At 44.8% G+C, this 25,976-nt stretch overlaps 1 protein-coding gene across 1 annotated transcript in view; it reads right to left on the reverse strand.

Annotated features, from left to right (window-relative positions):
• Nucleotides 1-25,976, reverse strand: part of RXFP2 (relaxin family peptide receptor 2) — a 1,759,299-nt gene that overhangs the window by 1,209,818 nt on the left and 523,505 nt on the right. Inside the window, exon 3 of the mRNA XM_069639740.1 lies at nt 936-1,013. Coding sequence (XP_069495841.1) covers nt 936-1,013 — 78 coding nt within the window. The remainder of the gene's footprint in view (nt 1-935; nt 1,014-25,976) is intronic.

A 25,976-nucleotide genomic window follows, 5' to 3' on the forward strand; every position in this document is an offset into this window, starting at 1 on the left:
GTGTACGCTGCCGACTCCCCACTATCTCTGCAACGTCAGTTCCTCCCACTTAAGTGGGTCGGAGCTGACGCTGCAGGGTGCTTTTTAACTTTTTTAAACTTTCTTGTCCCTCGCTTACCACAATAGTAAGTGGGGGACACCACCGTAAACCCTGACTCCCATTACTGCACCCAAGGAGAGCGGGAGACAGCCCTGCCACCCCTGCTTTGCTTGGGCGCAGTAATGGGAGTTGGCAAAGGAAATGTACCAAAGTCGCTGTAAATGCTTAATCACAGTTAGGTGGTCAACATTTTGGTACATTTCCAAAAGAAGCAATCTACTGTGGCCGTCCTGCCTTTTGCCTCCTTGTTAAGGCTTGACAACACAATGCATTCATAATTGTTGATCAACATACCAACACAAGTGTTGGCAGTGTGGTTCTACTCACACAATAGCTGCTGTATGCAATTTGTCATGACTTTATAGGATGCCATCCTTTCAGGGGCCGATTTACAACTGAGTTACTCAGACTTACCCTTGGCATAAACCTGCAGAGGGCTATGTGATTCACAATGGAGAATCCTCGAGCAACTCTGACTTACTTCCGACTAACACAGAGGAAGTCAGGAGTACATCAGAGTTACGGAAAGTAACTTCTTTGTTAAACGGCCCGCAAGATGTTTCATTTTAGATTTTAAAAATAATATAATGAAATGATAAATAATGCTAGCAACTTCGCCTAATTACAATTACATTGTTTTGGACCATTATTAGTGGTTTCATAATTTGAGTGGAGTTTCTTCCAATGATTTAGAAATGGTTCCATGCGTTCATTCATGGGGAGGCCTGGCCTCACTTCTTTCTGTCCTATCTTTGAAGATCTAGCACAAGCAGAGGCATAATAAAGCACATCAGTTCGAAAATCAAATTCACATGTTAGTTCAGGGATCACTTACAGCCTTCCTGTGGGTCGTCGAGCTGGTGAGGTTTTCCGTGCACCGATTCAAATATATTTGCCCATCCAGTATTATCTCCTGTGGGGCAGAGTTAAAAAGACAGCTGCAGTAAACAGTATATCAAAACACATCATAAAAAAATGATGGGCCAAAATATTAGCACTTGTCAAGATATGTTTGCACTCTTGCTATGCCCCATACTTCAATCTAATTTAACATTTTTATTTTCCATCAATGAAAGTTACAAAACAACCAAAGTTGAACATTTAGCATGGGGTCATAAATGGCATCATAGACTTAGCAACCTGAAACGAACTTACCAAAATGTTCTTAACGACAAATCAAAGGTAGAGCAGAAAGAAAAGACTAGAAAGTGAGGAGAGGAAGAAATAAAATAGGAACCTGAATCATCATTTATAATATATACAAATCATTTCAGCGGTACAATTCATGGTTAATCACAAAACATTTCAAAACATTGCAGTTTCATTGAGTATAGTAAAAGTGGCCTACATGGATGCAAAAAAATTGATCAATGTAAGTACGTCAAAACAGGTCAGTATATGACATAAGCTCTAATACATCAGCCATAGACATCAAGGAAGCTCCCCCATATGTCCATAAACCTACCTATATCCCCATTTTGTTTGTGAATTGTCCTTTCATAGGTGGAGATGGTAAGCAGCTCTTCCACCCATTCGTCAATACAAAAAGAGGCAAAAGATTTCCAGGCCCTCAAAATCATCTATTTCGCAATCATACAGGCCCGGAGGAACCATATCTTTTTTGTGAATTCAACATCCTCCAACAAAGATGCATCCACAAGCACCAAGAGAGTTGCATTCATTGGAACTGTACAGCACAAGACCAATCCTATTCTTTCACAGACTCCCTCCAGAATGTTTTAGTTTTTGGACAGAACCAGATCTTATGACTGAGTGTGCCCTTTGCTTGTTTGCATTTCCAACACAGATTGTTTTCCAATAGATGCCTCTTAAACATATGCACTGGTATTGAGTAGGTCCTAAAAAAGAGCTTGGTTTGTGATGCTCTTAAGCCCCAGTCCGTGCTTATTAACCTCACGTTACCACAGCACCTTAGCCAGCAACCCCGAGTGATCACTACACCCAATTCTTCAGCCCAAACATTCGCAATCTCCGGATCCTCTTTGCGACATGCTTTTAGGATTCCATACATAGTAGCAGCAGGCTGGACTGCACCTTTGCACGTTTCCAAAGCTGACCAAGATTTGCCCTGAGTCATCATTTGTGAATGGTCCATATTTGTGTAGATGATTTCTTTCAATTTTCTATACTCTGCATAAGTACATTCACTCATATCGAATGTGCGGTGTAATCGCGCAAATGGGATCCATTCATCACCTTCAACCAGATCTTTAATATATCTGACCCCCGCCAGAAACATGTCAGCCAGAAAGTAATTTCTTTTGCGATTTCAATGCTGGATTGAACGAGATAGAAGCATCTGGAAACAGGAATGGATCGGTACCCACACAATTGGATATACTGCACCAGCAACCTTTCATAAAAGCAGTCAATGGATTTTGCCCTTTAGATTGTTTTGCCACAGTTAGTGTGGTTTGCCACCCCATATGAAATTCTGCATAATCCTGTCAATCTCTTTGAAAAAATGTGTTGGAACCTTGATGGGAAGCATTGAAAGAAGATAATGTTTACTTTTGATCCAATTGATTTTCCTCCATATTCATAGTCTCAAGAGCCCCCATCTATCCAAGTCTGATTTTAGTTTTGGTAAGATTAATTCAAAGTTCAATTTGGGTAATTTCACCACCTCCAGTCCTATCCATATTCCCAAGTACTTCATTCATTCCTGACACCAAGTAAACTAGAACTGATTACAGGCATATTGCACACACAAGGTATTGATAGGAAGGATTTCAGACTTATCCCAATTGACCTCATAGCCAGATACGGCAGAGAATTTCTGAATATCTTGCATTAGAAAGGGGATGCCAAGTTCAGGATCACGCAAAGCCACTAGCAGGTCATCTGCGTAAAGCCAGATCTTATTCTCATGATCTTCCTCAATTATAGTGTGGAGATTGTCATCAAATCGCAACAACTCAGTCAGTGGTTCCATTGTCAAAATCAATAACAATGGGGAAAGTGGACACTCCTGTCTGGTGCATCTGGTAAGTAAAAATGGTTCTAAAATTATACCGTTGGTGAGTACACTTGCAGATGGGTTTTTACACAGAAGTCGTTCCCATTTCTTAAAGTCTTGACCAAATCTCATATTTTCCAAACAAGTAAACAAGAAGGGCCATTCATCACGGTCAAATGCCTTCTCGGCGTCCAAAGAGACCACTGCAGATCTTCCGGTAACAAAGCCAACCTGGTTTCCATTAATTAATGAGGGTATCACCAGCTCCAATCCTGTAGCTAATGTTTTGGCTACAATCTTGCAGTCCGGATTAATGAAACTGATCGGCCTATAATTAGCACACCTTGTAGGGGATCTGTCTTTCTTTTTTAGCAGTTATTAGGGCATGTCGCATAGTGTCTGGCAGGGAACCATTATCAAAAGACGTGTTGTACACATCACATAATAACCGTAGTGCGCTGTCAGGCAAGATCCTGTAGAATTCCACCAGCAGACCGTCAGTGCCAGATGATTTGCCCACATTTAGGGAGGAGACGGCTAGACTAATATCTTCTATTTGTATGCCTCCTTCAAGACTTGTTGTTTGATCATCGGTTAAACAAGAAAGTTCTAAGGCGTCCAGGAGAGATTGTATACTGCCCAGTTCACATTTCAAATCCAATCTGTAGAGGCTCTCATAAAAATCATGAAACATTGTATTAATTCCTTTTTGTTGTGTCTCTAACACACCATTTGAATTTCAGATTGCAGTGATAACACTATCACTCTCAGCCACCTTCAGCCTGTGCACCAGAAGCCAACCGGCCTTCTCTCCTTTCTCAAAATAGTTAATCTTCTGCCCATATTTCATAAATTGTTTACTTTTAAGACTCGGTTTTGCTATTAACACGTTTCCCCATTGTTTCAATAAGGGATGCAAACATGTCACGAGCACAGCGTAAAATCAATGATCTGTGCATTTGAGAAATGCTTAAATCCAGCTTGATCACTGAAACCAAAGCCGATGAATAATTGCTCGTAATCTGTCTTCACGTCTTCTGACTGCACGTGCCCTGGTTGAGAGCTACTTCATTAGGAAGACTAACACTGGCCATATGTTGTCATTATTCAGCTCACTGATGCCTCACCGTTCAGCACATTTGTCCTTCTATGAACTGACGTTGATGTTCTTTTCTAAACAGTTAGTCAGCCTGAGAGTTCGATTCTGGGGTCAGTGTTAAAATAGAAAAGCATTGCTATAAATCGCCACGAAAGGTTTTACTCGGACCACCTACATCCTTCGAGGGAAATGTCAGTAAATCCACATCAATTCTTATATTGGGGAAATGCAGGATTCTTATATTGTTCGGTGAATATTCTGACACCGTTTTCCTCATATTGCACCATTGTTCTGCACAGGGGAAATTAATGCAAATCTGCAGCAGGTGCTGGTGACTGAGCATAAATACATTTGGAGTGAGTTGTGCAGGCCATTCCTGGGCCCTCAGTTGTCAGTTCATGCATGTTTTCTCTGCTGCGGTTGCAGTGTACGGTGGCGCCATAGGTTTCAGTGAAGTATTGGCCCCGTCTTCATTATTAATTTAACACATGTGAAGTAAAATACCAATTGGAGAGTAACATAAAGAAAATGGAGTCGATATATACAATCTTTAAATACGAATTAAATTAGACGTGCAGCGCACATTAAGAGCAGTGTTGCACAATATTTAAACAACATCCTGTGACATATTGCATGATGCATCAGAATCCAGGTGCCACACAGATGTCCTGAAGTGGCACCGCGCTTCGTGCACATTTACGATCACAAATGTTCATGCATCTTTACGCTGACATCAGACTCGTGCACTGCAATATACATACAATCCAACCTCTGGGGCTGAATTACTTAAACTGCACTGGAGGAGCCAATTTGGACCTTGTTAAAAGCTGCATTGTTTTTGAGATGTATTTTAAAATGGCTGAATATCAATTATGATATGATATTTTATTTGTATCGCGCTCATACACGTGTTTCAGTGCGCAACGAGGCAAGAGAGGGGGAACACGGGAGGACAAAACAATGATCTTACTAGGCCCAGTGACATTGCGAACACGCAAGTGTAACGTGCAAGGGAGAGGTGGAAAGTGCTGAGCAAGGGATAACCAACTGGTACTGCAGCCAGCAGGGTGGCAAGTGCGAGGTTAAGAGCACAGACAAGGGGTGTCTGATAAGTGCAAGTAAGGGGACTGTAGGGTTACAGATGCAGACCCAAGTGCAAGGACTGCCAGGAGGCAGAGCGGGTGTGTGGCTGGGTTGGCAGGGACCAGGTCCTGAAATCAGAGGGTAGCCAGGTGCACGTAGCAGAAACAGACAGATCAGCAGGGGAGAGGAAGAGTGAAGGCAGAAGCAAAGAGGAAGGTCTTGAAGTGCTTCCGGAACCGGTGATGGTACTCCTCAAATTTCCGAGTGGCAGGGAGGCCGTTCCAGAGGGAGGCCCCAGCCGAGGAAAGAGTTCTACCCCCAACTCGTTGGAGGAGCGAGGAGCTTGAGTGGGAACGTATTTACGGAGGGAGAGTTGAAGGTATCTTGGAAACAGGCCCCATGAAAGCCTTGTGGAAAATGCAGAGGGTCTTGAATTTAACCATTGCAGCCACTGGGAGCCAATGAAGATATTTCATTGGCTTTCAATGAGTTGAAGGATGTATGGGGGATTCTGAGGTATTCCGTAAATGGAGTTATTTTGTCTGTGTGCTTCTTTGGGTTTTTATAATTGCATTCCCAACTGACCCTGTGTTTGAGCATTGAGATGTTAGTAACATCTGTAGGTGCTATCGAATTGTCTGAGAAATGGATTGTGATGTAGGAAACATTTTTGTAGTGCTAAAAGTGGAGTAAATGTCCCCCGAACAGACCTGGTCCTGGCAAGAGCTATTTCTTTGAAGGTTCCATCTGCAAGCAGCAATTTCGTGGGGGTGAAGTGGCGAGGAGGTTGGCTAAGGACATTTTTATCAAGATTCAGACATTGGTTGTCTTTCGATATGTAATGACAGTTTGAAATATTTCACCTTATGTGATTAATTAGTGAAAAAGTCATGAAATATGAATTACCTTCAGTTTCGATTAACAGGTGATGCTCGCAAACCATTTTCTGGTTTGCAGACAAAGTTATCGAAACATTTGTTCAAAGAATGTTCCCAAACCGTTCTCTCCAGACACTGCCTTTTCGAGGAACATGTGAAAGACAGTGGTGGCTGGTGAATTAGTTAATTGGAGTGGAGTAAATAATTACCACGACTATGCTAGTGAGCCTGCGCATGGAAAGGGAGCCCAAAACAACCGAATGAGGCTCTGGTGGTGGGGGGATGGTATGATATGATAAGATATGATATGGTATTTGTAACGCGCCTATACACAAGTGTTTCAAGGCGCGACGAGGCAGGGAGGGAGGGAAACAAGGGGAAGACAGACAAACGATCCTACTAGGCCAGGTGTCATTCAGATCGTGCAAGTGCAGAGGTAAGGGGAAAATGAGAAAGTGCAGGGGGAGGAGGTGGGGGGGGAAAGTGCAGTACAAGGTAAGTAGCGTAATAAAATAATAAATAATAAATAATAAATAAAAGGGCCAGCTGGTGGCAAGTGCGAGGTAAGTGCAGAGCAAGTGCTGGGAAGGGGGCTGTAGGGATGCAGTGACAGTCCCACAGTGCAGGAGGAGCCAGGGAGGCAGTGCAAGTGGAGAGTGGCTGGGCCCTGGACCGAGGTCACAGAGTGGCCCAGATGCAGGTTTAGTGCAGACTTCAGTGGGGAGTTTAGCAGGTTTAGCAAGGGAGAGGGAGAGAGAAGGCAGAAGCGAAGAGGAAGGTTTTGAGGTGCTTCCGGAACCGGAGATGGTTCTCCTCAAGTTTCAGGGAGGCCGGAAGGCTGTTCCAGAGGGAGGCCGCTGCTGCGGAGAGAGATCTACCCCCAGCTCGTTGCTTCGAGAAGCGGCTGACCATGAGGGAGTTGGAGACGGATGAGCGAAGGGCTCGTGAAGGCAGATATTTAGGAAGAGAGAGTTGAAGGTATTTAGGCCCCAGGCCCCAGAAGGCCTTGTGGACAATGCAGAGGGTTTTGAACTTAATCCTCGCAGCCACTGGGAGCCAGTGAAGAGATTTCAGTCCTGGAGAGATACGGTCCCTGGGCTTGAGGCCAAGGACAAGTCTCGCAGTTCTGTTCTGGATAAGTTGCAGAGGGCGGAGAGTGGAGGCAGGCAGATTAAGATAGAGGCTGTTACAGTAGTCCAGCCTTGAGAGAACCAGGGCTCGGGAGACAGTGAGCTTCTGGGGGAAGGAGAGGAAGGGAAGAATACCTCTGAGGAGGTGCAGCTGGTAGTGTGACTTCTTAGAGACGTCAGATATATGAGGAGAGAAGGAGAGTGTGGAGTCGAAGATGACCCCGAGGTTTTTAGCTTTGCAGGTAGGGGCAGGAAGGGGGCCAAGGGAGGCCGGCCAGAGAGCTGCAGGAAAGGAGGGAGTGGGTGTGCCGATGAGTAGAATCTCAGTCTTACTGGCGTTAAGGCAGAGGTCATTGGCGGCACACCATTCCTGGATAGCAGACAGACAGTCGGAGATGAGGGAAGGAGAGGAGGAGGCCGTGGGTAGCCTGAAAATGAGCTGGGTATCGTCCGCATAGCACTGAAAGTGGGGGCAGAGAGCGGCGATGCGGTGGGCAAGGAGTGCCAGATACTGGTTGAAAAGCCAGGGAGAGAGGTTGGATCCCTGGGGGACACCACAGGTGGAGTAAAAGATGTCAGAGAGGAAGGAGCCCATTTGGACTTGGGAGGGTCGACCGGAAAGGAAAGAGGTCAGCCATGCCAGAGCCTGACCAGTGATACCCAGGTTATCACGGAGACGGTTGAGCAGGATGGCATGGTTGACAGTGTCAAAGGCAGAGGAGAGATCGAGCAGAATGAGAACACAGGGAGTGTTGGAATCGAGGTTCAGGAGCAGGTCCTCACGGATGTTCAGGAGAGCAGTTTCCGTGCTTCTGGCCGCTCTGAAGCCGGATTGATGGTCATGAAGATTACCAACATATTCAGCATGGAGGTTAAGCTGGGAGATGGCCAGTTTCTCCAGGAGCTTGCCCAGGAAGGGAGTAATGGAGATTGGGCGATAGTTGGCCGGGCAGGAGGGGTCGGAAGAGGGTTTCTTGAGGAGGGGGTGCACAAGGGAGTGCTTGAGGGGGGATGGGAAGACTCCAGAGGCGAAAGAGTGGTTGCAAAAGTCAGCTAGGGCAGGAGCCAGGGAGTCGATGTGGTCCTTGATGGTTTTGGAGGAACAGGGGTGAACCTGTTTAGACGAGGCTTTCATAGATCGGACTTGTCTGGAAACCTCATCAGCAGAAAAAGGTGGAAAAGCAGAGAAGGAGGGCGGAGGGGTGGCTGCAAGAGAGCAAGAGGAAGAGCCGGGAAGAGAGGGAGGGAGGAGAGAGGAGGAGAGCGAGGACAGGATGTCCTGAGTTTTTGAGATGAAGTGCGAGGCCAGTGCAGTGCAGAGGGCCTGGGAGGGGACAGGAGAGGTAGAGACTGCAGCAGGGTTGGCCAGCTCCTTGCAGATTTTAAAGAGTTCGGCCGAGTTGTTTGATGCCTCAGAGATGCGGGCTTGGATAAGGGCTCTCTTCTTGGTGAGAACGGAGAGCCGGTACTGCCTTTGGAGCAGGCGGCAGGCCAGTTTGTCAGAGGATGAGCATGAAGCACGCCATTTCCTCTCTGCCACCCTGCACTTGCGTTTTAGGGAGACGAGATCTGAGTCATACCAGGAGTTACATTTGGCTTTGGGCTTCAGGCGGATTCTCATGACGGGGGCAAGGATATCGAGAGTATCAGATATAGAGGAATAGAGCATGGAGAGGGCTGTGTCAGGGTGGGAGTCAGCCAAGGGGGGAGAAGGGGGCGAGAAGGTAGCAGCGAAAGCCTCAACTGACACGCGCTTCATGGGTCGGATGACCGAGAAGGTGGGTGGCAGTGAAGAGGGTGGCTTTGCCTGTGGGGTAGGGAGGGAGAGGTGGGAGGATAGGAGAAAGTGATCGCTCCAAGAGAGAGGAGTGGAGAGAGGGAGGGAGAGGGGAAGGTCAGAAGAGATCAGAGCATCAAGAGTGTGCCCTGCAGAGTGAGTAGGCCCAGACAGGAGAATAGAGAGTGAGAGAGAGTTGCAGAGTTCGCGGAAGAGACCAGTGGGGGGACAGGAGGCATCGAGGTGGATGTTGAAGTCACCGAGAAAGAGGAGTTGGGTGGTTGAGGACAGGAGTGAGGAGGAGAGGTCAGCCCACTCAGAGAGGAAGGAGGAAATTTGACCAGGTGGCCGATAGATAGTAGCCACGGTAAGGGAATGGCTAGGAGAGAGAGAAAGTCGGCAGACAAGACATTCAAAAGAGGAGTAGGTCTGCGTAGGAGTGACAGTGGCATGAATCCACTCAGGGAAGATAAGGGCAACACCACCCCCTGAACGGTTGGGCCTGGGCACGGAGAGGATCTTGTAGCCGTCAGGTAGGAGTGTGTCGAAGCTGGTGGCAGAGCTGGCAGTGAACCAAGTCTCAGTGAGACCGAGGACGTCGAGGTCCAGTTCCTCAAGAAGGCGACAGATATCAGAGGAGTGCTTGATGGCAGAGCGAGAGTTTAGAGTGGCAATGTGGAGAAGGTTGCCACCCTTGAAAAACTTCCGGGGAGGGGTACAGATCAGAGGTACGCCCTGCGGAGGTGTTAGAGAAGGAGTTGAAGAGGGAGCAAGAGAAGGGGCAGGGAGGGAGGGGAGAGGCAAGGTAGCCGAGGACAGAGGAGGGGGGACAGCGGGAGCGGAGAGGAAGTTGATGAGGCAAGGGAAGCGTCTATCAAAGAGGTGAAGGTTGGCCTGAGGGCCTTGGACCAAGACGGTCCCGTTAGCATAGACATTAATGATGGCTTTGGAGGAGTGGAAAGGGGCCAAGAGGACATCCCAACGGGTGCCACCATTAATGGGAGAGGTGGAGAGGTGGTGGTAGTTCACCATAGAAACTTTTAAAAAATCATGGGTTCCAATGGTGCATTTTACAGCACACTTTCTGTGAAAAGTTGGAGTAAAAGCCAAACAGCAATAATTTGTGTAGGGTAATACATAAGAATATCCAGTAGATGCATGTTACCAACAGTGTACCAGTGCATTCTCCAACACATTTTCATAATCCTTTGCCCACGGTATATGCAGCTAAAAATAAAATGTTCTTGCTGGATGCACCCATACATGTCCCTATATGCTAGTGTTCCCATACAAGAACATTCTAATGTCTGCTTTGAGACAATGCCAGTAATGATACTGTAAGAGAGCAATGTCCATCCTGGCTGTGCAAATATATTCCTGTATCCCCTAGCATAAACATTTTTCTGTTGGCTTTGGCAGTCAAACATATCATGCCACTGGAAGAAGATATGTCTAGATCGTCTGCAACAATGTAGGCTCGTATGGTCATGTACAACACTGATAATGTATGCTTTACCCTTGATGTCAGTAAAATAAGCCATGCCACAGTAGGAAAATATGTCCAGACAATGTAGGCCAGCAAGGCCATGTAAGAACACTGACCATGCTGACTTAACCCTTGAAGCCAGTAAAAAGTACCATGCACCAGAAATAAAATATGCCTAGACTGGCAGCAACAATGTGGGTCAATAAGGCCAAGCAAGACTACTCATCATGTTGGATTTATTCATGATGTCATTAAAAAATGCCATGCCACAGTAAATCAAATATGTCCAGACTGGCTACACCAATGTAGGTCAGTACTGTGCACTAAGAAAACTCATCTTGTTGGCTTTACCCTTGATACCAGTAAAAATGGCATGCCAAAGTAAGAAAATATATCAAGGATGCCTCCATTAATGCAGGGCGTACAGTCATGGAAGAACACACATCATGCTGGCTTTACCATTGATGCCCAGTAAAAATGCCATGCCACAGTAAGAAAATATTCCCAAACTGGCACTCATCATGCTGACTGTACTCTTGATGTCAGTAAAGAAAGCCATGCCAAAGTAAGAACATATTTGGTGACTGTTTGCACCCATGTAGGTCAGTATGGTCACATATGAACATTCCTCATGTTGGCTTTACCCTTGATGCCAGTAGAACATGCTATGCCACAGTAAGAACATATGTCCAGAGTAGCCGACCAGTGTATACCATTGTGGTTGCAGAAGAACACTTCATGTTGAACTTAGTCTTGATGTCCAGTAATAAATGCCATGCTCCAGTAGGAAAATATGTCCTGTATTGTAGGCCAGCACAGCCAATTAAGGACACTCATTATGTTGGCTGTACCCTTGATGCCCAGTAAAAAATGGCATGCAACAATAAGAAACCATGTCCAGACTGCATACACCAAGGTAAGCCAGTACGGCACACATAAGAACACTGATCATGCTGAATTTACCTTGACTTTACCCTTGATGTCAGTGCAAATGGCCTAGCTACCGTAAGAAAATGTGGTGAGACTGGATCCACCAATGTAGTTCAGTATAGTCTAGTAAGAAAACTCATCATATTGCCTTTACTCTTGATGCCATTACAAAAAGAATGCCACAATAGGAACCCATATTCAGGCTCCTTCCCACCAAAGAGGCCAGTGCAGGCATGGAAGAATACTCATCATGTTGACTTTACACTTAACACACAGTAATAAATGTGATGGCTCAGTATGAAAATATGTCCAGACTAGCTCCACCAACATAGGCCAGTATGAGCAAGTAAGAACACTCATCATGTAGGCTTTACCCTTGATGACCAGTAACAAATGGCATTCTACCACTATAAGAAACTATATCCACACTGGGTCTGTTGCACAAATGGACCCCAAAACCAGAGGCCTGCTCCCCGGCCCAGTACACATATTCACTTGACTTTCTCATTGTCCTGTGCATCCTAAAGCATTAATTCACTGTCTCAAAAACCTGTTCGACCATACAACATATACTCTCTCATTCGCACGCACACCCAAACAACATACACTCTCACATTTACACATGCACATACCAGAAACAAGACTTTGAATTCATGCATACACATATACATACATCCATACTTTTTTGTATACAATGTTTCTGCCCATTGTTGATGGAGCAGGAGTGCCTCCATCTTGCTGCACATTGACCTCTAAATATACACGAGGCACAGGTTCCCCCTACACATATTCTGTCCTGCAGTACCACATCCTGCATGCTGAATGGGGCATACAAGGCTGGGGAAGGAAAATACCTCCAGCCTTGCATGGCCCATATGGTAGGCATGCTGAGGCACCGAAAATTGTGAACGAGAAACTATGTTTCAGTGGAGAGTGAAATCGAGCCCATCAGTGCTCCCTCAGCTGCTTTATGAAGATGAAGGAGAATTCAGTATTTTCATTGGGCTGACTAGGATCTACATAATGGTGGGAAGGGGATGTCGCCCTGTCGCCCTTTATGGACCAGCCACCCCTAGCGGTCACTGATTCCAGCTACAGTTCCAAAAAGCATTGCACGCTATTCTTGTGGTCTATTTTGTCATTTAGTAAAGGTTTTTTCCCGCTATGGAACAGAATAGAAGCATATCACTGGTGAGGTTATTCTAAACATTTTGAAAGGCAGAGGTTTCAGCACCTTTTTCGTTATTTACAGAGTGCAGAGGCAAATACTGAGGGCCCGATTCTGAGCGGCGGCAAAAACTGGAGTGGAAAGCCAACATTCTCACCTCCAGTTTAGAGCATCACCATTATCAGGTCGGTGGAAAGATTGGAGGGCAGCTGTTGTGCTTACCAGCTGAAAGTCTTCTGTTGTGTGAGCATCGTGTGCACCAGTGTCACTATCAGGGACAGCATTTCACCAAAATGCCAGGGGTAGCGGAAGTGACAACACACGACCCTTGACCTCTGATGACATCACAGGAAGTGATGTAATTTGACCCCACCCTGAAGTAACATCACGGGATGCAATGGCACACGACCCTTCACCCTTTGACAAAACAGGAACTGGCATCACATATCATTGTTCCTAAATACACTATGAACAATATGGTTACGATATCACTGAAATGTGATACATTTCATACAAGAATGGACCACCACATGTATTGTTAATATCAGTGCGTATAGGCTCATATTATCAAATTACTGTGAATGCAAGCAGACGTCCAAGGTCAAGTGATATTGATGTATTATTGTATGGCAGTTACGTTTAAGCACTTTATATAGAACACATGTACATAATATCACTCATGTATTGACCTCAGACGGATGAAAGGCGGAGTTGGCCTTGCTAGGATTCGAAGCTGCAACCGGCAGATCACACAAACATTGCAGCATTGAGCGCTCAACTCCCTGAGCTATCTTACCAGCTATAGTAACATTAGCAATTTCAAGCCTGAATGTTCTCAAAGTCTGAAAGCAAATTACACTTTGTAATGGATACAATTAAACTGGTTACTGTGAACAGCAGGCCAGTTCATCTGCAGGTCTGGTGCACATTTAACCACATGTCATGTGTGGATCGACCTTTTCAGGCATCATAGGTTGGCGAAATGCTTACCATTGGGAGGGTTCATAACTGTGTATGATAGAATTCAGAGTAGCGCAGGGAAAGCAGCGCACTCACATGGGATCTCGTACTCTGGGCACTCGTTGCCTCATACATGCAAACATCCTGAGCCAGCAAGATATACACATTACAACAAAGCATTCATTGTGGCACAATGAAATCAAGTGCCACTTTATGTGTTAGGGTCAAACATTTCTACACTGTACACACGCTTTTAGGCACATGGATTTTGTCCAGTTACAGAGGACACCGAGATGGAATGTCTTGTGATGATCATAACAGAGACAACATCAGAAAAAAACAGGCTATAACTGCAACCTGCAAAATGAAAAAGATTCTACCCTAAATGCTTTTTGAAAGTTTGTGTCTGCATTGTGAATTTGAGATGTTTAAAAACAGACTAAATCAGTGATTCAACCACTGAAGTATGCTTAAAATAAACCTTGAATGAGTTTAGAAATTATTGTATAGAATTCCAGAAAGACAAATTATTTACTATTTCTATTCTTTCTTATTTAGGGTCACTGTTACATTTGTGGAATCCTTTGTTTTTTTAAGAGGCTTGTACAAGAAAACCAGCCACTCCAGAAACAAGCAGACACATGGTGCTGGCCACAGCCCATGAAAAAAAAAAATCTTTAACATTTTTTTGTAGGGGTAGCAAAGGAGACCAGAGGGGTCGCACTTGCGGCCCCTGTCAACCCCTAAACGACATCCCTGGTCACTATGCAGATTTCACAAAAGTATGTCACTTTACTTATTTACTAAAGTCTTAATGAGCCTTAAGTAAATTGGAAAAGTGGTGTTGGCAATCCGGAAAAGGTTAACTTTTAAAGAAAAACCATGTATAGAAATGTTAACGGCACCTCACAGGTGCCATATTTTAATTCCTTTTTTGAAACATGTAAAATAAGGGGTCCTCAAAGGAGAACATCTTCACAGGGACTGCCTTGAATTAGCAATGGTCACAAGCACCACTAGGAGGCCCTAAATTAGGCATATGCAAAAGCTGAGGCTTTGATGCCGGCTACCACATTCTTAGTTTAACAGAATATGATGCTTTTAAGAAAAGTGTTCCTCCTCCTTGGAACATCAATGTTCTATTTTTGTATGCACCTTAGAATCGGGCCTTGAATGTGGTGTAAAATGGCAATGGCAAACATGATGCAGATACACTCTGTAAATATGAACTCGTTCAAATTTCGCCCACAAAACACAGTGAGAACATGGTTGCATCATTTGTACCAGAACATCTTGCACCATTGACCATGCAGTCATATAAATCCGTGCACACGAAAGGTGTCCTGACAGGGGGCATGCGGATTTACCCTCACAAAACCAGTTACTAGATTGAGCTGACCCTCAGAATGCATTTAGTAGTAGAAACGATGCACGTCCACTAGAAAGGGCATTCTGGAAAATGTTGAATTGGGAGGAGTTACGCAGCACTTTTGGTGAATACCAAAGGCCTGATTCACAGATCGTTTTCCTATGGGACTGCACCATTATAAAATGCTTATGTGAATCAGGCCCCTAGGATTTAATGATTTTGTTGCCAATGCGCCTCCTTTTTGAGGTCCCTATTTTGATTGCAGTGGGTCAGCGTGAGAGTGTTGTCCTGGGTCGCTAGGATAATAGTTTTGTGCCTGATGTAAAGCATTGCGAAACAGGTGCCGAAGAATGTAGCGCACCTTTTTCGCAATGCATCGTGCTCAGTGAGTGAGCTGAATCTACAGGCATAGCAACACACATAGGGCCTAATTCATGGAATATTGTGCATGGTGCAAAGTACTTTTCACTGGCGCAAAGTGACTTTGCACCAGTGAAAAGTACTTTGCACCGCGAAAAATATTCCATGAATCAGGCCCATAGTTATCCACTGTTTGCAGAAGGGCATTATGCAAACCTATTTTGAGAACTCTATGATTACTGTACGCACTTCTTAAGTCAGAAAAGAATTATGGTGCCAGGACTACCTTGAATTGCATGTGCTCATTTCCAGCAAGCGTTTGTTGTGGCCAGATGGACTATGGACGGTGGGGAAGAATGAGACATTACGGGGGAGTTGCCCTTACTAATATCTTTTTTGCGAGACAAGCAGATAAGCGGTGGTGAGTGTTTTCGACAAGTGAAAGCGCATCTGCTACGGTGGCCCTAGCTTGCGGGGACCTTTCTGAGGAGATGATGGATACCGATGGGACCCCCTGCCGCGGTCAGTGAGTGTGTTTCATGACAGCGCCTGAAATATGTCAGGAGGTGAAGGACAGTATCTGTGTTTTGAATGTGCACATGAGTGAGTGACCAGCTATCAAAGCAAGTAATGCAGTCAAGCAGACTCAAGCCAATGTCGGTTAATACATTTTGGAGCTCATGGTTGTTGATGTACAACCTAACAGCAGTACCACAACTACTACTCAACCATCTGTGAAGTCTCTGGTAGTTCTTTGAGGGAACAGTAGTCTTGTCTGAAGTACTATCAAAGCCAGAGGTGTCGCTAGGTGGGGCTCTGGGGTGGGTTTCTATGTGCCATGTTGAAACTCATGTTAAAACATATCTGTTCCCACATACCTCACACGACTTATGAAGACGGGTAACGGTGTTCTACACAATTGCTGGAATTTCTAATGTTTTCTATCGATTGCATAAACATAACTTTCATTGCACTTGCTGAGCATGGACTGATGTTCTGAAACTGAAAGATTCACTTGAATGTCCAACAGATCTGCAACCCTGACCTCCAGATAATGCATAATCCAGCTTTTCAGCATCAGTTCATGACCCCGCCCCAATCTCTGTCCCTGATATATGTTCCATTATATTTGGCTCTTGCAGATGTTTTCGTTTTCTTTAAGCCAAGAGAAATATTTCTCACGTACAAGGTTTATCCGTCTGTCTCCCCTTGTGCCTTATTCCTTCAAAATAGCATCTTTGATTCCTGGCCAACATAGACTCCTCTTTGTTTTGCACACAAAGCTGTTCTCCAGCGTTTCCCAACTCAGCAGCCTTGGTCTGTCTCTGAGGCAGCTAGGCTAAATTTGACACAAGCCAACGTCTTTTTTCCTATGATGGCTGTCCTTGCCACGCTATATTTTACTCTATAGCAAGCCTCTATATGTCTCATCTACCTTGCATTCATGCGTATTTACATTTATTGGTCAGCAAGTTATTTTATCTTCTTTGTATATACGATTACTTTATCCTTAAGTTCACAATTACTTTATCCTTAAGTACATGTTTCTCTGGTTGCTTCAGTTACATCATCACTCTTAAGTATTTTTTCATTTCATATAGTGTCAGTATGTCTTCATATATCTTCTTCATGACATCACTCTGCCCTCATCAGATTTCACTTAGCGCTCCATGATGTCCAAAGGTGCGCGCTGACATCCTTCCATGTGACATGCTTTCATTCCTTCAGTGCGAGGGTACATTCGGTATCGTTGTCTGAGTGCATATCGTCTCTCGTACATTCAATGCATTATAGGGACAACACATGGGCTTCCCATTTATAGCTCCTCTCCAATTCTTACAATATGATGGCGGCGAGGGGGCGGGAGTTGGGAACAGCAAGTCTACCTGCTCCTCTACAAGGCTGTTAAATTCACCAATAAAAAGCAATCTCTGAATCACTAAAGCATTACCAGTTGATACTGTACCAATGCTCTTTGCACACATTGTGAAAGGGCATAATATGGACCCAGTCATGAAGTGATAATTATGTCACCATGGGGTATGTACTGTGTGCATCTGAATAATCAATTTTCAACTTTGCCCATTAATTTCTTCATTGTCCTGTCAGTGCTTTCTGACACCTTGCAGCCAATGCACGTATGCCTCGGATCGTTGTGTTATCAAATAACAAAGGGGGGATACACAGAAGTGTTTAACCCCTTAAGTGCCAAGGGCGAGGTATCTCGTCCTTGGGATTACCTTCCTGTTGCCAAGGACGAGTTATCTCGTCCTTGGCACTTAAGGGGTTAATGAAACAGACAATGTTAGAAGGCATTGAATGGTGAAATACCAACATCGCCAAAAAAGGCCCTGGCACTGGGTGGGGGGACCCATGGCAGTTATTTAATAATGGTGCAATCCCATTGAAAAACACTCTGTGAATAAGGCCCAAAGTCTTTTATTAGGGTCAGGGCAGGTGGCTAATATCTCGTCAGCTCATACTTTAGCTTCTTCCCAAGTGATTGTGTAATGTTGATATGCGTGAACTGTGCATTTTCCTCTTGGCCATTCATTTCTTTTCTGTAGGAGACGTTGAATCAAGTGTTCTGTCAATGACTTCTGAAGCATTTCAGACAATGCCGGTATGTGTGACATGGTTGTTTAGTTGAAGTCAGGGCAGGTGGCCAGTGTTTGTTCAATTTATCACCTACCTGGTACCCAGGTGTGTGTGTGTCTTTTCCTCTGAACCCATTGATGTCTTTTCCACAGGAGGAGAAAGGGATGCAGCTGTGCTCTGAGTGCCTTGGGACTCCTTTCAACCAATGCAGGTATGCCTACCATCGTTGTGTTGTCGGATCGCCATGGTTTTTTGTAGCACTTGATCAGTGCATTTAGATTGTTTTTAAATTGTCTATATCCAAATCAGGATACACTATCAATCTACTAACAATCTACTCTATCTTCAGAAGTGATGCAGACACAAAAGAGAACATGCCATACGCAACTCCAATGTGAATATTTTGCATGTTTTCTATTTTTTTCTAGCCGGAGACTGACAATGGCAGAATGTCAGTACAGACCCTTCAACCTAGAAACTCAAGGATGAGTGCCAAGCGACTGCTTTTGCACTTTTATAATCACTTCTCAAAAAACGATTGTCAATGTGCCATGGTTATAAAATCACATTGTTTTTTAGAAATACACAAAGAGGTCTGTGAGCCCCTCTACTGAGACCGAACACGGCTGAATGACCTGTTCTAATGGAGGGTTACCACTAGAACCCCGTTTTAGCTCACGGTACCTTTCACAGAGGAGAAACATCAATTTGCATATCAGTCTTTGTCCCACCCACTTGCGCAGTCCAGCACCAAAATGCTAGGCAATTCTCCTCTGGACAAGAGTACCAACAGCAACCACAGGCACGTGTTCCAGCCTTGTTGGTCTCATCAGTGAGGCAGAGCAGAGCCTCTCAGCACTGGACTGCCCTTGTTGGTGGGACCAGACTGATATGCAAATGGTTATGTCTTCTCTGTGAAGGGTGCAGTGAGCTAAAATGTGGTTGTAGACCGTCCTGAGTGGGAGAAATGACATAAAACATGACCCATGTTCGTTCTCAGTAGAGGGGCTCCCAAACTCTTTGTTAATTTGTAAAAGGTGGGTTTTCACCTTAAGTAGCCCAGGGTCATCCAGACGTGGACCCCTTGCTCACTGTGCCTTACAGAGGGAGGCCCAGCTTCATGTCACCGAGGAGGACCTTTATTTCCTTGCGTAATTATGTTTTTGAAAGCAGAAATGCTCTGTAAGGAACTGAGAAAGGCTGTGATCAAATGAAATGGAGGCAAGAGTGTGTTGTGCACTGTCATAGTGACAAGTGGTTGCGTTGTTGAGAGAGGGTAGTGGGCTGGCAACCATGCATGTCAACATCAGGGGTGTGTGCTACGGGTTCTGCCATGTGAGCATTTAATCTTCACTCCACCAAGTCTGAGTGTCCTTATAACAGGATGACCATCCAAACATGACTGGGTTGCACTGTTCAGGGCATGCAACAGTAAGGGGCGTGCCATAGAAAACATTGTCACGTGTTGTGGGGGTGTGCAAAGAGATGATTTATTGTGAAACAGTGAGAGGGGTGCCCATTCCTTTAACACCTTCAATTCTATAGCCTTGTTATTTGGATTGTATGGTGATTGTGCATCAGTACCTTAGGGATGCGGCTTTGCTTAGAGCTGTTCTCATAATATTGCTCGTGAACTTTGTGAGTTCTTCATTGCTAAGGACGTTCTGTACACAGTTTCCCCAAATAAAATAGACAAATAGCCCACCACTTCATCCACCAAGATATTCAAGGCATGACAAGTAAACAGCACCTTCTGCTTTCTGACAGCAGATGTTACCATGGCACCCCCTGCAATCTCGAGTGGACGAGTCAGTTGCCTCCAAACTTGCCTCTGCATCTTGGCCCAGAAATTGGTATAGTAATGTATCTGCAAACCAAGCCTGTGCGGCAACAAGCAGCACACTACACTGACCAGTGTGCTGTCAATAATGCTTGCAAAAGATCTGCTTATAGTGCAGTTGAGGGAGTAAGCAGAGGGGAACTGGCATATTTGAGCAATGACTGTATCAAAAGGAATAAGCCACTGTAAATTGGACTACTCGGCAGTCAACACACATGCACGCACCCATAGACACGCACGTGTCTGTTGACTTCTGAGTTATTTCCATATCCTACTGTGTTTCTGAATATATACCAAAAGTGTCAGTACATTTCGAATGATGGACTTTATCACTCACAATTGTTTTCAAACCCATTCTGAAGCCCATTACACTTAGAAAGATCAAATGTTCTGTGACACCCAGGTGCTGATTTGACTGCGAACCACAGAATGGGCTTTCAAAGTAAAATCACCCAACAAAGCACAAGCTAGCATGATCACTTCTTGAAACACTGCCCCAAATCAGAAACAGGGGGTCCGATTCTGAGGTGCATGCAAACATAGTCCGATTCTGAGGTGCATGCACAAATAGTAAAGTGTTCTTCCATGAAGGAGGAACATTTCCTTAAAAGCACCATATTCTAGCAAAGAAAGAATGTGGTGCAGGGACATGGAAGCCTCAGCTTTTGCATGTTTTATGGCTTGACAACGGCCCATGCAAGGCAGGGACTCCGGGGGAATTCTCCTGGCAGAGGCCTGATTTTGCATGCAAAAATACAGGAGTTAAAATATGATTCCTGTTAGGTGCCGTTCATCTCGACTGCACGATTTACCTTTCTAAAAATAGCATTTCCCAGACTGCAGCGCCCGTTTTCTAAATTGCTTAAGTTTATGTACACCTTTGCCAATTAGAAAAGTGACAGTTGGCAAATGCTTGGAGTGCCACTGGGGCCCATGTTTCTCCCACAACAAGATATTTTAGTAGCCTTTGCTGCAGGAAATCACCACATCTTCCCTCGAGTCCTTCCACCCACCTGAATGGTGGTGCTGGAAACAGGAGGGAAGAATGCTTCCTTTATAGCTGACTTTCATCACAAGCCCAGAATCAGGCCCAGAATCAGGCCCTCAGTCACACACCATTGAATCTTCAAACAAATCTGATGGATGTTCCCCAAATCGGATGCTCAGTTCCGAGAACTTCCATGGCCGCATCAAAATAAAGGCACCGTGTAATTGTGATGCACAGGAACAAGTCATGCACAGAAAGCAGTCAATCAGCACACATTACGCACTGGTATTGGAATCGGTTACTGGGTTGGCGTAAACTATTTATATGCGGCCTCATTATAAGTGTGCTGGTCTGGACAAATGCCGACAATTCTGGCTCGAGCACAGACCCTGTGAGACAGGCATGATATCAAGAGAGACACAGATTCAAAGATAGTTGTTTCAAATAAATGTATTTACTAAAGTTCCTGGGTTGGTGTAATGCCTGACTGGCCCTAATACCAAAGGGATGGTTCCCTTAACTGATGCTTCTAAGGGCCATCAAAGTCTAGAAGTCCAAACTAAAAATCTGTCAGTGTCTAAATCTATTGCTGCCCTCACTCTTTAATAAGAAATGTTTTAGGAAGTCTTTCAAAAGCAAAAAGTGGGGGTTCATCAAAAACATGTAAACCAGTATTAGTTTCAGGTGGTCTTCTCGCCACATGTGGTTCGGTCAGCTTCAAAAGAATGAGTTCATTCAAAAGGGGCTGTTCATGGGACCTTCTCCATAGTTCAAACAATGTCAATGGGCCCCATTACGAGTTTGGAGGTAGCCATGCTGTTTTTAGTGGCATGGCTACCTCCATACTCGGGTCTGGGTCCGGATCCTGCAAAAGGGGGCTTACCGGGCCATTTTGACCTTGGAGGACATGGTAATTCCCTTTTGCGGGACCCAGACCCGGTACATCCCCATTCCCATTTGAGCCCCCATAGGGCTCAATGGGAATGGGGAGGATGCTAACAATGGGCCCATTAATGACAGGCCCTTTGTTAGCATCCTGTTCTGCTAGCAGGTCCCGCTTAGCACTTCTGGTCTGGCCAGGCGTGAAGAGTGGGACCCACTGCAGACCTCGTTTTGTGGCAGCCCGGAGTGAGCGGTGCCGGTCCCTTACCACTCCCCGGCCACACTCCTAATGAGGCCCAATGTCTTAAATGCCAAAACATAACCAAAAAAATACAGTTCTTTTTTTAAACATTAAACGTCTTGGGGTTCCCATCCCCAAGCTTCAGTCCCTTCCATAAAATAAAAATAATCAAGGTTACACTTTGATAGGTCTCTTAGGATTCCCTTCCCCAAACCTACACCTCTCTTTAAGCCAGACACAAATCCAATTCTAGGACCTTTCAGGATTCCCTTGCCCAAGCTTAGGCCTCTTTCGAGGCCTAAGTTCAGCTCTTAGGCCTCTCAGCGTTCCCTTCCCCAAGCTCAGGCCTCTCTTGAGTTTCAAATCACGAGTTCAGTTTTTCAGGATGTACCTTTCTTTCATATAGAGTTCTTTCAAGGGGTAGCATCAGAGACTTCAGAAAACGCCAGGTTCTTTTCTCTTCCTAAACGCGAGCACTCTGAGCTTTAACCCCTTTCTTTTATTTCCTGCTCTTCGTCTCTTAACCTTTTGCCTTCAGGGGCTTTCTGGAGTTGGAAAAACAGTGAAGTGGAGTCAGGTGTGAGTGATAATTGGTAAATGCCTAACTTTGCCTGACTCTAAATTTGCCTCTTCCTCATCCCAGTATTTGATGGAAATGGGGGAGGGGCACATGTAATGCGTTTGGAACAATCCCATGAAAGCTGAGGGAAAGGGTTTTGAGGTGGAATGGGAAAAGGGGGAACACCATGTCTCTCCCTCAGATGTTCTCCTCCCAATTCGTGACTTTCCTCTCAGCTGATCCTCCCTCGCTTGTCCACCCTCAGGGTCGGGATTCAAAGGCTTTTCCCTGGCTACCTGAACAGAGTATCACAGAGAGAAGGTGGGAGAAAACTTCAGGTTTCTCACAAACGGAACACTTCAAATTTGTTGGTGGGGCCCACGAATCTCCCGGCAGGTCAGGCCTGTGCAGTCTTATACCAGAAAATCAATGCTGGAATCACTGGCACCGGTACTACTGTTGCCGGTAATTCTGGCAATCCCATCCCATGGAGTCCTGTGGGATTCCATGGGAATGGGAACTTACTGGCATTATGCTGCCCGTAATATCCTGTTTATACCAGAATATCGGATGACAGAGACGGTAAGGCAGGCTTGCTGGTATCCTGCCGGAATTACTGGCGGGATACCGACAAACCTATAATGAGGGCCATGGCCTCGTTATAAGTGTGCCGTCCAGACTAAATGTTGGAAAAAATGGTGGTAATTCTGGCTCCACCATTATTTCCAGACCTGCTCCCTTCAATGTTTTCTGGTGGGGGCTACAGATCTCCCGACAGGCCAGACCTGCCAGGAGTTCAGGCCCCTACAAGCAAATAATTGCTGGAATCACTTACACTGGTACTACCTGTGCCGGTAATTCCGGCAATCCCAACCCATGGAGTCCTATGTGACTGCATGGGAATGGGAACTTACCGGCATTCTGCCACCCGTAATATCCTGGTAATACCGGGATATTGGGTGGCAATGACAGTAAGGCAGATTTGCCGGTATCTTGCCTGAATTACCAGCGGGATACCGGCAAACCTATAATGAGGGCCATGGCCTCATTATAAGTGTACTGGTCCAAACTAAATTGCGGAAAGAATTCTGGTAATTCCGATTCTGGCATTTTTTACAGACCGACACACTTCGATGTTTGCCCGAGGGGCCCACAGATCTTTTGGCAGGCCCGACCTGCCAGGAGTGCAGGGCCCTACCAGCAAATCATTTCTGGAATCACCAGTACTTCTGATGCTGGTAATTCCGACAATCCCATCCCATGGAGTCCTTGGGGAACATACCGGTGCTCCGCCATCTGTACTATCACAGTAATACAGGGATAACGGGCGGCGGAGAGGGTAAGGCAGGTTTGCCGGTGTCCCACCAGAATTACCAGCGGAAACCAGCAAACCTATAATGAGGGCCATAGTGTTAAATTGCATTTCACTGTATTTTGCTCCTTGGAAGTTAAATTGCACAGGGCAGTATTGCACACAGTAGTGATAATTTGCACTCCGTTTCATGGTCCACCTGTAATGTGCATTTTGTTTTTTTTTTAATGCTTGGTTGCAGAGCTGTCACATTGACTACTCATGTAATACATAAAAAAACACACAACGTATGGACATGTCGCCAATGCTATTACCGCCACCATACGCCATATTAAGATTTTCAAATAAGCACCGGTGGAGAAAAGAATGATTCAGAATGTATCACCACCCAGTTTGTTGTACGCAAGAAACACAGCACTTCAAGAGCTTGAGTCAGGAGAAGAGTTCACCATTGCAAAGGCAAAGTGTATCAAATAGTTTCTGATCAAGTTAGTGCAACAATTCTACCAAGGTTTCCTAGATGGGCTTAATGGAGGAAGCTAATTTTCAGGTCGATTTTTTTGGTTTATTGCAATATCTCCAGCTAGACCGCCCCCTGTAAATCTTCATTTATCCGCTGAGTATTCCTTTTTTTTTTTAGCCTCATATTGCCTCCCATTTCTCTGATACTGTCTTATTAATCTCAGGCTATTTTGGGATTTAAGTCCATTTCTGGTTTTGGGAGGGGTCATTATAATGTGTACACTTTATCGAATTCCACAAACAAATTAATCTTGCCATCCACATCCAGGCAAATTTTCACTCCAAATTGGAAGTCTCTGGGCTTGAACCCATGTTACATGGCATTCTTGTGAACCAATGGTGAGCCTATTTTCCCCGAGCTATAGACCCAGCCTCCCCTTTCCGCTCCTGTGTGCTTGGTAACTGATGCAGATTCTCTCCGTTATCACTGGCATCTGCTAGACCATTTGAGGAGATATGCCCTCTCACCTGTTTGGGGACCGTTGGACTCATTAGCTCTATTTGGCTAAAAATGCTGTATTTACCACTGCCAATCACACATGTTAATCGTTATTATTCTGCTTAATCACGAAATGTGATATTTTACATTATGACAGTGCGAAGTATGACATTTTTGTTCGTTTTTAACATTGTTGATTTTTGCGATTGTTGCACTTTAATCCTAATCAAATGCTATGCTTCAAAAGTTTGGAAATTGGAATTGCTGTTTTAATAATGGTTTTCTATCCTGTGTTTCCTTTATTTTATGGAAATTGATGTAATCATATGGATTGCACTTTAATTCTAATCAAATGCTACGGTCGAAAGTTTGGAAATTGGAATTCTGTGGTGTTTTAATAATGGTTTTCTTATTCAGTGTTTCTTTAAATGGCAATTGTTGTAATCTTATGAATTCATTGTGTGAAATGTGTGAAACGTTTTTATTTTTAACTAAATCACTCAATAAATAAATACATTGAGACAGAACCACTTGAAGTGGTGGCTTCATTTGTTTACCCTGGAATTAGGTTTTCTTCTAACATGCCATAGTCTTCCCAGTTGGGAGACTCAAACAGGGAACAGTGCAATACAAGAGGGGTAATAAGTCTACTGCAAACCTATTGGTTTTCCTGTGAAACAAGCGTGTGTTTTCATCGCTGCAAGAATCAAGGCCAGGGAGAAGGTGTGGTGTCTGGAGAGGGATTCCTTGTGTAGAAATATTAGGATGGAGCTCAGCCACACCGTCATTCCCTTAGGTTTGGCTGGTTTGGGTATGTGAAGGCGGAATTAATAAGTGAGGAAAATGAAGATTGTTTTCTGGATACTTGTGCCATTTCTGCTGAGGCTCAACATAAGTTCAAGGAGCATGTCCTCAAGGCCTTGTTGACCAAATGTTTGTTTATGCCCAGAGTTAACCAGATCCTTGAGTCCAAGTTGTGTTAGAGGCCTCAATACTCAATACTTACAGTGAACGTCTAACGCTCCACATAGGAGAATAATTACACACTTTAGGCTTCATACATTTCCCCAACATGATTGTAAGTTTAGCTGGCGATCATTGCCTGAGACTTTGCCCTACCACAATTATTCTTGGGATGCTGTTGAGACTCTACAACATTTTACCTTATTTTGTCCCTGTTATCTTTTGTTAAGGAAACAAGGGCTCCTCCTGTCTGTCAAAGAGGATGCAATACTATACTAAGCTTCCATAGAAGAGCAGGCTCAAATGAATAGG

Source organism: Ambystoma mexicanum, chromosome 7q, assembly GCF_040938575.1.
Source record: "Ambystoma mexicanum isolate Mex_15411 chromosome 7q, UKY_AmexF1_1, whole genome shotgun sequence".
In the NCBI taxonomy this organism is placed as follows: domain Eukaryota; kingdom Metazoa; phylum Chordata; class Amphibia; order Caudata; family Ambystomatidae; genus Ambystoma; species Ambystoma mexicanum.